Here is a 13,450-nt window from a genome sequence, read left to right as displayed (position 1 = left end):
CAGAGAAGAATGCAGCCTGCTGACACTTTGACTTAAGAGGCCCATGTCGGACTTCTACAAAGATGTAAAATAATAAATTTGTGTTGTCTGGGTGCGAGGTGGGGAAGGACTATCTTACAGGGCTCCTGTGATGATGGGAACGTACATGAGGTATTTAAAAGAGGAGCTGACACATAGTAAGCGTTCATTAAATGCTAGCTCTCAGCACCACCTACAATCTAAACGGCCTTAGGCAAATAATTACTCACAGCCTGTTTCTTTGTCAAAAAAGGATAAGAATATCTCCTTCACAGAGCATTTGTGAGCATTAAATGATAACACTGCTTAAAACAGGGCCTGGCATATGGCAGACACGAAATAAATAACAACTCTATCACTAAAAATATCATTATTGTTTGAAAAATTGAGCTGATTTTAAAATCGAGGGTTAGGATATATTGCGTGTGAGAGGACCTAGCATAGTGCTTGCACATAACTGGTGCTCAAGAAATGCTAATTAAACGTAAACTTAATTTTCCATATTGCATTTCTATTTTAAAAATCCAAAGAGAATCTTTCAGACTGCTTAAAAGTCCTAAGTCTTACACACTACTTTATATAAAATAGACAATGAAGAAGGACCTACTGTAAGTAGAAAAAAAGGAAAATTAAGGAGGATTAGAAACCGGTACTAGTAGGAAGTTTAGACTCTTAAAATAAAGAATGTATAATTATTTAATTTTTTAAAAAAAGGATCTACTATATAGCACAGGGAAACTATATTCAGTATCTTGTAATAGCCTATAGTGGGAAAGAATCTGAAAAAGAATAGATATGTTTGTATGCATAACTGAATCACTTTGTTGTATGCCTGAAACTAACACAACACTGTAAATCAATTAGACCTCAATTTAAAAAAGAACTGAAAAAGTCATAAATCATGAGATCTGATAAATTAGACCAATCTCCTGGCTGCTTTACAAGTTTTTCCCTTTTGTAACAGGATGTTCAGTGGGATTTTTATGCTAGAACTGTAGTTTAAATCCAAACTGGAGATACGACTGCTAAATACCTCACAGTTGAGAGTCGCACTGAATGATATGGGGTCGACCTTTCAGGAGGACTTAAGTGATGGTTCATTAGCAATCAATGCCCTCTCCACTCCCCCCCACCATCCCCCAATCATGGTCAAAAAAAGAAAAAACTAGGAGCCAGAGAAACATGTTGAGGAGTGGGCATTCTTCCCTTCCCTGAAGAAGAGGGACCACCCAAGAGAATCAAGCCTGGGGGGTTCCTGGCCAGAGGGACATCCTCCCCTTAGGGTCAACTTAAGCCTATCGCTTATTGGTCTGCCCCCGAGGCTTCCTAAGTGAGAAGAAAAGGAAATGAGAATGGATCAGCAGGGGAAGAGAGAGCTAAATGATGGAGCAACATTTGAAGATATTTGTGGTAAACCTCCTAAATGGGGGATGGGGAGGATGGCTGCCTTTAGGGGACGAGACACCTTGATCATCTGCTTAAGATGAAAGTACAGATTCAGTTGAGCATCTCATTTGCTATTCCTGGGATCCACCTGGGATCCTTTAAGAAGCAGTGCACAGTGACTGAATTTTAGGGTGCAAAAACCCATCCAGGGGACAAGTACAACAAAATATGAGGGTTTTTTCCTTCTCCCTGGGAATTTTGGTCAGTGCCCCAAACTGAGACCAACATGTGCTAAGTGGTTAACATGCTTAAGTTCAGAAAGCTGCCAGGAGTCGGAGCCAGTCACCTCTCTACAAGACTTCTAAGCTGCACCTGAGCAGAGGCGCAGTCCTGCCGCCACGCAGCCAGAGGGTCCGGGAGGCACGAGCAGTCTCTGGAGGGTCCTGTTTTTTTCCGGGATGCTGTTGCTCCTCCGCCCTGTGGAGGGGGCAGACAGTGTCCTTCCTTCCTGCCAACTAGGCAAGAAGAGGGGATGGGGGAAATTCCAAAAGAACCACTTATAAAGGCCCTAAGGGTCTGCATTAAAGAGAAACAGTCATTTCATTCTCAGATGCTTCGCTGCAGGGGCCTTGCGCTGTCTAAAAAGCAGAAACAGACATGGGAAGACACGGGGAGGCTGAGGCGGATGGGTCCCTTCGGTGGGGCAAGGTCCCTTCGGTGGGGCAAGGATGGCGTCTTTACTCCCACCTAAAAGGGCTGCCCACCAGGCAAAGGAGCCAGGACGATATGCCCTTAAAAGACGTGGGCAGCCTGTCAGGGCTCGGCCTCCAACAGAAAGACAGGGAATAGCCTGGTCCTCCCAGAGCAGCAGTGGGGGGAGCCGCTCCCAGGACCAGGCGGCGCCGTGTCAGAGGGCGCCCTTCACACTTCCACCCCGGGGGCTGGAGGTTCACGTGGGGTCAAAGCAAGCGCAGACGGCAGGCAGACACAAGAACTTTCACTGTGTTACAAAGCCAACAAAACTGAGCTCAGTACCAGACTAAGACTATCTCAATGATCAAGGTGCTGCAAACTGATCAAATCTGGCCAAGCTGGTCAGAGACCCATTAGAGTCAGAGAAGGGGAGTAGGCGGTGAGGGCCAGGAGGAGGATTTGACCAGGCACACTTGGAGCCCGTTCCAGGCAAAAATAAAATGACTTTGTTTTGACCCCACATGGAGACGCCACAATGTCCCGCCCCTCCCCTTCCTGCTGTGCTCCTCTCACTATGCGGGGGCTGGGGGGTGAGGGAGGGGCGGGGGAAAAGGGTGGGGAAGGGGGAGGGAGGATAAGAGAGGGAGAGGGGGTCGGGTGGGGAGGTGGCTGCCTGAGGGCGGATCAGTTGCTCACAAGGTCAGCGAGCCCCATCCGAGCCTCCGGCCTCTCCATCTCTTTTATGCCACCGCTGACTGACTTTTTTGCTTTACCGCCCGGACTCATGTATCTTTCAGCAATGCTTTCAGGGGCTTTTCCTCTCTACCATCTCCCATGTTGCAGAGGTTATCCAGAGTGGAGAGAGATCATACCACTGAACTGCGTGGAGGCCTCTGGGCTCACAGCCCTCCCCCCCACCCCGCAGGCCAAAACCTCACGGGACCAGAGGCGGGAACTGGGCCCTCTCCGGCCCCTACCGAACACTGACACGCACAGCTCCATTCTGAAAGGGAAGGTCAACCTGGGCTTGGTTTTCCTCCATAAAAAGGAGCTGGGAGGGTTTTTGGAGAACACAGCTGCCCCTATAAATACTGTGCGCTGTGTTCTCCGCAGGAAGGCCCGCATCCTCCTGGCTAAGCGCTTTATTCTCAGGGCCTAGCAACAGCGCCTGGCACAGAGAAGGCGCTGAAGGGACGTTTGCTGAACAAAGGGATGAATGGAGGAGGAATGAAAGCATTGGGAGTGAATATTTATGGCATGGAAACTTAATATTAGGCCACAAACAAAACTACCCCCAAAAGGTATTCAGAAAGCTGTGGCCAGGCTTTTCAGACAATTTAGTTTCCATTCAGACAGCAAATAGTTGTTAGACACTTAGTAAGGCTGCAGTGAGTGATCTAAAACAGACCAGTATAAACAAGAGTAATCTTTGACCCTGAAGCCCCAAAGCAACAGCGTGTGGAAGATGCTTCAAACAGGTCCAAGGGGAGAAGGACAGAGGTAGAGAGGACATAAGCCAGTGTCAAGACAATCACCAACACCCAGCCTCCCAAAAACCCGACCCAACAAAACACCATCATAGGATTTTTGTGTCTTTTTCCTGCACCTTCACCCTCCCCTCAGGTAGATGTGATCTGCTCCAGATTCAAGCTCAAGAGATTTAATTTCAATAAACAGGAAAATGACTCTTAACAGAGTCAGAAAATGCAATTGTTTTAAGACAATTGTCTTTTTCCTTGAAATCTCTACCTCAGAGTGAAGCTGAAGTTCATTTTCCCTTTTAGTTTTATTTAATTGCTTAAGTTCTGGGAAAATGATGCAAATGGTCCCATAAAGGCACTGCTTTTTTTAAAATTGAAGTATAGTTGATTTACAATATTGTTTTAGTTTTAGGTGTACAGCAAAGTGATTCAGTTATACACATATAGATCTATTCTTTTTCAGATTCTTTTTCATTATAGCTTATAAGATACTGAATATAGTTCCCTGTGCTATAGAATAATTATTGTCCTTGTTGTTTATTTTATATACAGTAGTGTTTATCTTTTAATCTCTTCTAATTTATCCCCCCTTCCCCTTTAATAACCATAAGTTTGTCTGTCTGTGAGTCTGTTTGCTGAAAAAGATGAAAACTTTAATTTCAAAAGATACATGCACTTCAAAACTCATAGCAGGACTATTTACAATAGCCAAGATATGGAAGCAACCTAAGTGTCCATCAACAGATGATTGGATACAGATGTGGTATATATACACAATGGAATATTACTCAGCCATTAAAAAGAATGAAATATTGCCATTTGCAGCAACATGGATGGACCTAGAGATTATCATACTAAATGAAGAAAGTCAGACAGAGAAAGATCAATATTACATGATATCACTCATATGAAGAATCTAAAAAAAAACACAAATGAATTTATTTAAAAACAAGGCAATGCTTTTTAAAGGTAGATGAAGGACCATGCTAAAGGGGAGGATAAACACCAGGACAGATAAAGGCACACATTCCACTTCACTAAATAAATCCCCACAGCTAGGTCTCCGCAATGTTCAGTGAGGGGAGACTGCCACTGGACATATCCAGTTGTGTGGGAATCTTTCTTAGTTATTTTGGCCTCTTGAAAATTCCCTAAGGGGAATTTCATCATTCAATGTTAACAATCATCGTATGTCTGCTGTTTATGCAATCACTATCTACACTGAAATGGAGGAAACCTCAAATCTGCCCTTAGTCAAAGTCAAAGATTTTTTATGAACAATGGAAGAAACCAGTTATAAGAACTGATGGTAAAGGGGGGAGGGTATAGCTCAGCGGTACTGTGTGCTTAGCATGCATGAGGTCCTGGGTTCAATTCCCAGTACCTCCATTAAAATAAATAAACCCAGTAACCCCCCTCCAAAAAGATTCTATCCTAAGAACTGATGGTAGGAGAAAAAACTGTCAAGAAATTACTTTTAGAAATTTATACTGAGAAAACAACAGATAAATGTTTAAGATGTATACACAAGAATGTTCATAAAAGCATTATTTATGAAGGTGAGAAACTGCAACATGAATATCCAATAACTATGGATTCCTTAAATAAATTATTAACTACCCTAACAAAGGGAAATCTTACAGCCATTAAAAAGGGAGGATGTGGATCTACATATATTATTACTACAAAAATATTCAGCATGTACTATCAGATTCATTACACATACACACAGGAGCACTGAATAATTGTCTCTGGGTGATTAAATGTGAGTCACTTTTACAAATGAAAATAGTTTTGCTCTTATCATTAAATCCAACATTGACAAAGAACTCTTTGAAGAGGCTTACTGATTTCCTATGTTCAGTATTTCCCAAATACATATGATGAAATTAAAGAAAAAAATCTAACATGCAAATTTCAATATCCTTTTTAAGGATCCTTTGGAAGAAAGTAATTTACTTTAATGTGGGGACATTTTTTTTTTAAATCTCATGGTAAGTAACTTTTTTCCAAGGCAAAAATCACAAAACTATTTTATCACAAGCTTGTAAGTTAAAAATTAATTAGATGAGAAAAATGTTAAAGATATAATATTGGGTGATTAAAAGAGGATGTAAAACTAAATATACAAAATATATACAATTTAGTAATATATGTATGTGCACACAAATATACAAAAAAGAAACTGTGTTACAGTAAGTACTTCTGAGGGACAGAATTATGAGTGATTTTTTTTTCTCCTTTTTTTCTACATTTTAAATTTTCCTATGGAAGGTATCTATTACTTCTAAAATCAGATGAACAATAAACATTATAAATTTTTAAAATAAGCACGAGGGACATAAAATGCATATATTTGTTTTATGAATAATTGAAACAAGCACTTCGTTCAAAAAAAGCCCTTTCTCATTACACTCACTTGTGAATCTCTGGTCGTGTACTCTGGTACTCATGCCCTGAATAATGGAGAACGTGGAGCTCTGAATTCATCTCAGCTTCCTCCTGGCACCTAATTAAAGGAGTGACACAGCTCTTGTGGTCTTGGCTGCTTCCGTCTCAGGCAATGCCATAGCTAGGAGACGGTCCAACAGAAAGGGAGAAAATCAGTAGCTTCAAAACTCAGCAGAATTATCTGAAACAGACAAACTAGCATCCTTGAAACACATGACCTCAATTTCCTAGTGATCTAATGACACTAGTCCAGGCTGTAAATTTTATAAAATCTTGAACCATATCTAACTTTCATCACTGTATGTTCCAGCACCTCACGGGCACACAACAAGCATTTACTAAATGTAGATAAATGAATGGATGAATGAATGAATGAATAAGTGATTTATGACTGGGGTCTGCTCTCATCCTTAAAATTCTGCTGGCCATTTTATGCATCCTTAGTACTAACACTTGAAGAAGAAGGCTGTAAAAAGGTCACATTTCATTGTCATATATTCCATTCCTGAAAGTACAAGCAACAGACATAGGATGTGGCCCAGAAAGCAGCTTTTCTCCTCATTATGGCTTAATAATTAGCAATTATATAGCACCTAATCCTCTCAAGGTAAGAACTGCCACCCACAGCTAAGGCTCAGAAAAGCCAGCTAAATTTTTCAAGGTCACAGAGTTAATAAATGACAGAACCAGGATCAAAACCTGATTCTCGGGGGTCCCAAAGTCTGGAAGAAGCATCTTGTCATCTCACCAAGCCAGGTGAGAATGACTACAGATAGCACACTAATTAGCTCCCTTAATTATCATCATAAACCCTGGCAGTGGGTTAGCATATGATATCATTTTTCCGATGAGAAAGCAAAGGAACAGAGAGGTTAAGCAACTTGCCCAAGGTCACACAGCTCCCAGCAGAGCCAAAATAGAATGAAAAGCTGGAAAGTCTTTTACTAGAAATCATCATAAGGGACCACATTAATGATACATCATCAGCATCACTTCCAAAATGATTCACAACTGTGATGAGAAAAATAACCTTTGAGAAAAAAACTTGTCTTTCTGAGCTGCAGGCTAGGCATTTTACAGTATGATCACCTGTTCACATTCAGAGTCTGGACAGTTTGATAAGGACTTGAGTTTAGGATACCAGCCGTAAGTTCCCTCTTTGCTTTTCCCCAGGCACCTTTTAAAATAACCACTTAGAGTTAAGCCCACGAAGTGAGTGACCTCCACCCCAACTACGATATAAGTAACAGGTGTTTGCTATTCTGTTATCTATCACCTGCTCACTAGCTCCTGGCCTGGGAAGGAGGTCTGTCCCTCCCCGAGCTCACTGCACCTGTGGGTGCACTGAAACTGTATCTTCAGCCAATATGACCCCAGGGTTTCACCTCCCCAAAGTGGGAGCTGGATGCTGAGGGAGCCACCTGCCGCCCCCAGGGGGCAGCCTGGGTCTCCTCATTCTGCAGGTGACAATCTGCATATTAATTTGATACACCAGCTCTGACTTCCTAACACAACAGCTCTGTCAAAAGACAAACTGGCCGTACACTACACCAACGTATATAATTATTCAACTGATCCAACTAGCTTCCTAAACACTCCTCTCCAAAATGACGACAAATAAGCTCCCAAATTGTAAAAACAAACAAACAAAAAAAAAAACAACAACAAACACCTCCATTTGCAAGGCAGAGGACAAAAGTACGCAAATATCTAATGTTTAGATGTTACAATCAAATTAAGAAACAGATTTTTTAAAAAATGTTCTCTCCTCTATCCTTTCTCCTCGACAAATACTCCTGCATAACCACCCAGAATGCCAGACTCAAATTTAAACTTCTCAAACTCCAGTAAGTTTGGTACTAGAACACGGAGAGCCCCCCTTTCCATGTGTACACGTGACGCCCCCTAGTCGCATATCCAAGTTCCTTTCGCATCCTCCCATTCCCACAAAGAGCGTTCTCTGGCCAGCCCACGGGTCAGCAGGGCGCACAGCACTGTGGCAAGTCACCCTGAGGATAAGGGATGCCGGGAAGGCAGGCAGACTGTGGAGTGGGCTCCAGTCATTTGGGCTGGGAATTCCAAAGCCTACAAAGGCCCCACTGAGGCCAGTTGAGAAGGGGTGAGACCAGAGGGGGAATAGAACGAGGCCCCCCGAAACACAACACGAAGCATGAGCTCTTCTTGCCAGGGTCTAAGAGGGGCCTTGACGAGACCCCCCTAGCCAGTTCTCACACTGGCTTCCGACACAAACAGCTGCTTTTTGTCAATTTCCCAAAATGCATCTGCTGACCCGACGCTTCCCTAACCAAGCCCCGGCCGTTCAATCCAAGTACAGTTCGTTCACTCCTCTTGCAGAAGTCAAAGCATTTATAGTTTGCAGTTTCTACATTTAGCTCCCAATTGTATTATGTTTCTCTGGGTTTTTAAAATCCTATCAACTGGGTTGGTTTTGTTTTCTCCAAAACAGTGATTCTCCACCAGGGGCCTCCTCCTGGGTGCTGACTGTATGCTAGCATATAATTTGCACTATACACCTCTAAGAAATGATGACAAACCTCATTTTAGAAGCAGGGGAAGTGAAGTTCTGAGAGCTGGGCTTGCCGGTGGTCACACATCTGGAAAGGGGACTCCAACCACGTGCCGACAGCCCCGGGATCCCTCGGTTCTCACTCTGCTCCGCTGCCTCTCTTCGACGGCTCTACTGCCAGTTGATTTGTCAGGTATATACATAGAAGCCTGTCCCATGGGATGGCCGCGAGCCCTTGAAGGCAGGGACCGGGACTGTTTGGTGATGATGATATCCAGTGAGGTGTGTCCGGCAGTGCGTGTGGGCAAGCCGCGTGGTGGGGTGGCGGATTTCCTCAAAGGACAATTTTAAATGTTTCCGGAGACCTTGTGGTGATCCCTTCATATTAGGAGATGGTTAACCAAGAAAGAGAGGGGTGGTTTTATCATCTGAATGAGACCAGTTCATCTCTGAATGTGACCAGCTTTTGTCCTTAACTTCAATTAATAAAAGTGATGTCAATCACTTGCAGGCTAACCTTGCTGGGCATGTTCATCTTGGTAAACAGGGATAATACTGTACGCACTTATACAAGGTTCTTAGGAGAATTATAATCAGACAGGACATTTAAAACATTGAGCATCACGCCATGCATACAAGGGTCTAATAATTTGTTGGTATTTGTTGTTGCTGTTTTTACTATGTCAGGTGCTAAGAATAAAGCCTTGCACATAAATTCTGAGCTGAAATTTATTCCTAAGAAGCCAATGAAATGGGCAAGGACCTGGCGGAAGAGATAAAAGCCACTTGGGTTTGGCACTTCCTCACACTACTTGACTAGAGTTAACAAGAGTCAACGGGAAATGTTCTTATATTTCCACAGCAGGGAGAATCCATTTCTCCATCTTTCTACTTCCTCGCAGATGGTAGCAAAACTTCCTATTAAGCAAAAAACCCTTGCAGCTTTGTTACTTTCTTGCTGTTCTCCTCTGAGCAGTTTGTCAAAGCCCCCCTCTGAGAAGTCAGTACTTAACAAGGTCTAAGCTTGGAGAAAAAGAAAATCACAGAAGTCCATGGGCAAAATGGAACCTGAAATTCTGATGCTTTTAAACACAGTGAAACACTTTCTCTTATCCTCACAGCATTTTAACAATAAACCATCGCATTTCCTTACTCATTTGTTTTTGTCAGTCGCCCCCTAGGAGGAGGTAAGCTGTCTCAGAGGAAGCACTCTGCCCATCCTGTTTCACTGCCACCCCCCAGGGCCTAACTCACATCTGGTGCCTTCGAGACTGGTCGACAGACAGACTGCGATTCCTTGTATGTATGTATGAATGAATATACATATATTTATACATGGACATACACCATTCCAAGGTTTATGAATGAACATGTATCTCTATATCCCCACATGTAAGTGCACCTTGGACATTTATGTACACATACTTGTATTTGTGCAGATGTTTCAGACTGGGAAACACAGATACCTGTTTCCCCAAGCGGTGTTTCCTTAACACAATAAAGACTTCTGGCTGATCTATTATTTACCAATAAGACACGACTGCTCACATACTAACAACCAGATGTTAAAAAACAATTAAACATGCAGAATGAAAAAAAAAACTGACTTAACAGACCACCATACTTTGACTATCTTTTAAAATCCTCATCTCTGTTCATTAGCTTAAGGGCAAAGGGTGGGCGGGCAGGCGGTGTTCAGAATATGGACCAATAATGATTCTCTGCAAATCTGGCAAGTGAACCATTCTAAATTCTTATGGGCTGGCCAGATGTTCTTATTTAAGTTGCAACGTATACAACTTACAATTTATAATTTGTAACAATGACAATAACACCACTGGCGGGGTAAATGTGCCAGCAGCCTGGCATTGGTTTTTTATTTAAACTTGATACCAGCCCCACAAGGTAGATGCTATTATACTTGCTTATTAATAAGGAAATGAAAACTCAAAGAGGTGGCATACCTCGTCATGGCCCTGTCAGCCTAAACATGCAGGATTCTACTCCGAAGCCCAAACTCCTTTCCGTGCGCAATGGTGCCTCTTACACAGTTTTACAGACACTAACTTCGAGGGGTAAGTGTTTAGGCAGTTTGTATAGCGTATGGATTTTCACAAAATGCCAGCCAAACACACTGAAGACCATCCCGGGCAAGACAGCAAGGGGCAGACGTGTCTCAGATGCAGCCCACCTGGGCTTCTGAGGATATGAAGCATTTTCCGCTCAATTATGTTCTCGAAGAGAAATTTATTCTCCAACAGAGCTTCATTATTCCTCCTCCTATATTAAATAAAGGGGCTCTTTCATTGCAAACCAATGGGAAGTTCTTAACTCATTTCCTTCTATCACTTGAAATGAAAATGCTTTCTGTCTTTAGAGAAAAGAGTTGCTGGATAATATGCCTTTTGGGGTCTTTTGAGTCCAACAATCAATACTGTGACAGCGAGAGAAAATTAGCTCTGATATAGTTTTAAGGGGAGTGGGGTTATTTTTAAACTTAATGATAGAATTCTAAAAAGAGAGACATCTTCCCTCTCAGCTTAAAGGAGAATTCAGCTGCCTTTCCCTGCAAGGATTGGCTATTATCTATTTGACCTTCTTTCCGGGAGCAGGCCTGAGAAGCAGAGAGAAATTACATGGTTTAAAAGTTTTTTCTTTTTAAATTTATAGATGTTTCTGAACATTTGCAACTAAAAAGAGTGAAAAACGTTGAAGTTGGCTGTCACCTACCAATATAGTGCTTGGAAAGATCTTGTACACAGCAAAGGAAAGCGCTCCATACCCCCGCCCCACTCCCGGACCACTACAGTCCTAGTTAGAACTAACTGCAGCATCGTCAGCTCAGGGAACTGAAGGTGAAAGGGGCACCTGGCAGTGGCAGAAGCATCCGCCTGTTCCTTCAATATGAACAGGGCAGCGGGGAGGAAGGGGAAACAGCCCTGTCTCACTACCAATCTGACTTCACAAAGGAACTTATTTTTAAGACACTTAAACTGAAATCCCCAGAAGCGCAGGGAAACTACAACCTCTGAGAGGGTCCTCCGAGTTCCGATTTCCAACCTCGTTTGAATTTGTTGTCTGCTTTCTGACTTCAAGCCCCTGCCTAATGCACATATCCCAGCCTCCAGAAGGCGTCCACAGTCCAAGCCAAGAAAAAGAACTGGGAGCTTTCGAGCTTCGTGTGACAGAAATTCCACCACAGACCCTTCAAAGGTACATGACCTTGGGAAAGTAACTCCTCCTTCTGAAGACTCAGTTTGTGGTTGGTAGGATGGGGACAGAATATCTGTTACCAGAAAGTTGTTGAAGGTTCAGTAAAAATCACACAGCACTGGGCTCTTAGTAGGGCATCAGTAAGTGTCCTGTGTTTGTTACAGGCACACTGCACAAAGCAGCGAGAGCCCGGCTGGGTGTCCATATTCTCACTGCCCAAGACTTGCCCATGACTCCCTCATTTGTGAAGCACGTTACCAACCATTCACCAAACCTCAGGAAGACGCCTGGTACCTGCTTCTAATTCTTTATAGCTTCAAACGTCTGCAGAGCCCAAGAGATAAATTCTCATTAAGTTCAAGGGACAAAGTTAGCCAGGATTCTTCCTCCCACCGGTTATAGGCAAATCGTTGAAAGAAACCCAGGCTTGGGAAGAAATGCGTACAGACTTTACATGGCCAGAGCAAGTTTCTGCACATCTCCTGGGGCAAGGGCTGGGAAAGGGCCCCTGACTAATGTCTCCAGGTTGGGAACGACAAAGAAAGGGAGGAGGACAAGGAGGACCGGACGAAAAGGGCCTCTGAGGGCCGGTGACCCTGTCGTCAACGCACCAGGAGGAAAGGACACGAGAGGGGTGGAGCCGCGAGGGCAGGAGTACCTGAAGGCTCTGGCCGCCGTCTGGTTCCTCCTCCACGCCGTGCCCTGTTGCAGCACCCCCTGCACGATCTCCTTCTCGTTGGGCAGCCGGTAGACCGGGAAGATGTAGAGCCAACAGAGGACCACGACGCAGAGGGCACTGGCTCCCACGGGCAGCCGAGTCCGCGGGAACTTCCACGCCAGGACGGCCATGGCCCCTCTGGATGTATGTCGCCGGGCCCGCCCGCAGGGGCTCATCGCAGCCCCGGGGTCCCGGGGGGCGAGGGCCAGAGCCTCAGCACAACGCCAGGCGCAGTGGCAGCGGAGGGTCCCCCCACCGCCGGCCCCCCATGCACATACACCTTTCCCTTTCTTGCTCGCACTGGCACGCACGCTCCTTCGGCGCCCGCGGCCCCAAAGGTCAGCGCAAGGATTTTTCCCGAGGCAACTTTTTCAAGGATTTCTTTCTAGGGGAAGTGGCCGGGAAGCAAGTCACGAGCTATGGCCATGGTCGCTTCCCCTGCAGAAGGCGGGCGCTGGGGTCTGAGAGAGCGCGGGGAGCGGCGGCGGCGCGTCGCTCCCGCCGGTTCTGCAGCATCACGGTCGCCCTCGGCCTGGGTCCGGGGAGAGGCTCGGCTTGCCCCCAGACATTTGGCCCGCGGCGTCCCCTTCAGAGCGATGCTCCTGCGCCCTTCGCCGCCTCTCCCCGCCTCCCGCGCCGCTGCGCCGCCAGGCACCCCCCCACCCCAGACGCGCTCCCCGCGCCGCGCCAAGTCCTTGGAAATTTCCACGGCGGCCCGGGACCGCTAGCCCGCCCCGGGCTTCTCCGCCTCTTCAGCCGGGACCCCCGCTCCCCACCCCTCCCGGAGAAGAAAAGAACTCGCTCTCATCAGTTAATTCAGCGGCGCGCCGCAGCCTTCCGCTGCGCCCGGGACTTCGCAGACAGACGCCCGGGGATTGGTGGAAATCAAGGTCTCCCCTCCCTCCCCCACCCGCAAAATTGCCTCCTTCGACCCGTTCAGATCCGCGACGCGCGGCTGGAGCG

At 45.2% G+C, this 13,450-nt stretch overlaps 1 protein-coding gene across 2 annotated transcripts in view; it reads right to left on the bottom strand.

Moving 5' to 3' along the window:
- Positions 1 to 13,242, bottom strand: part of ST8SIA1 (ST8 alpha-N-acetyl-neuraminide alpha-2,8-sialyltransferase 1) — a 107,109-nt gene extending 93,867 nt beyond the window's left edge. Inside the window, exon 1 of one of the 2 annotated variants that reach the window (XM_006199929.4) lies at positions 12,428 to 13,242. In XM_006199929.4, coding sequence (XP_006199991.1) covers positions 12,428 to 12,663 — 236 coding nt within the window. In that variant the 5' untranslated portion in view covers positions 12,664 to 13,242. The remainder of the gene's footprint in view (positions 1 to 12,427) is intronic. The other variant, XM_072954310.1, reaches the window with a different exon arrangement.
- Between the last annotated feature and the right edge of the window lie 208 nt (positions 13,243 to 13,450).

This window comes from Vicugna pacos, chromosome 34 (assembly GCF_048564905.1).
Source record: "Vicugna pacos chromosome 34, VicPac4, whole genome shotgun sequence".
Taxonomy (NCBI): domain Eukaryota; kingdom Metazoa; phylum Chordata; class Mammalia; order Artiodactyla; family Camelidae; genus Vicugna; species Vicugna pacos.
Note: the sequence above shows the minus strand (reverse complement) of the source record. Positions and strands in the feature narration are given on the sequence as shown.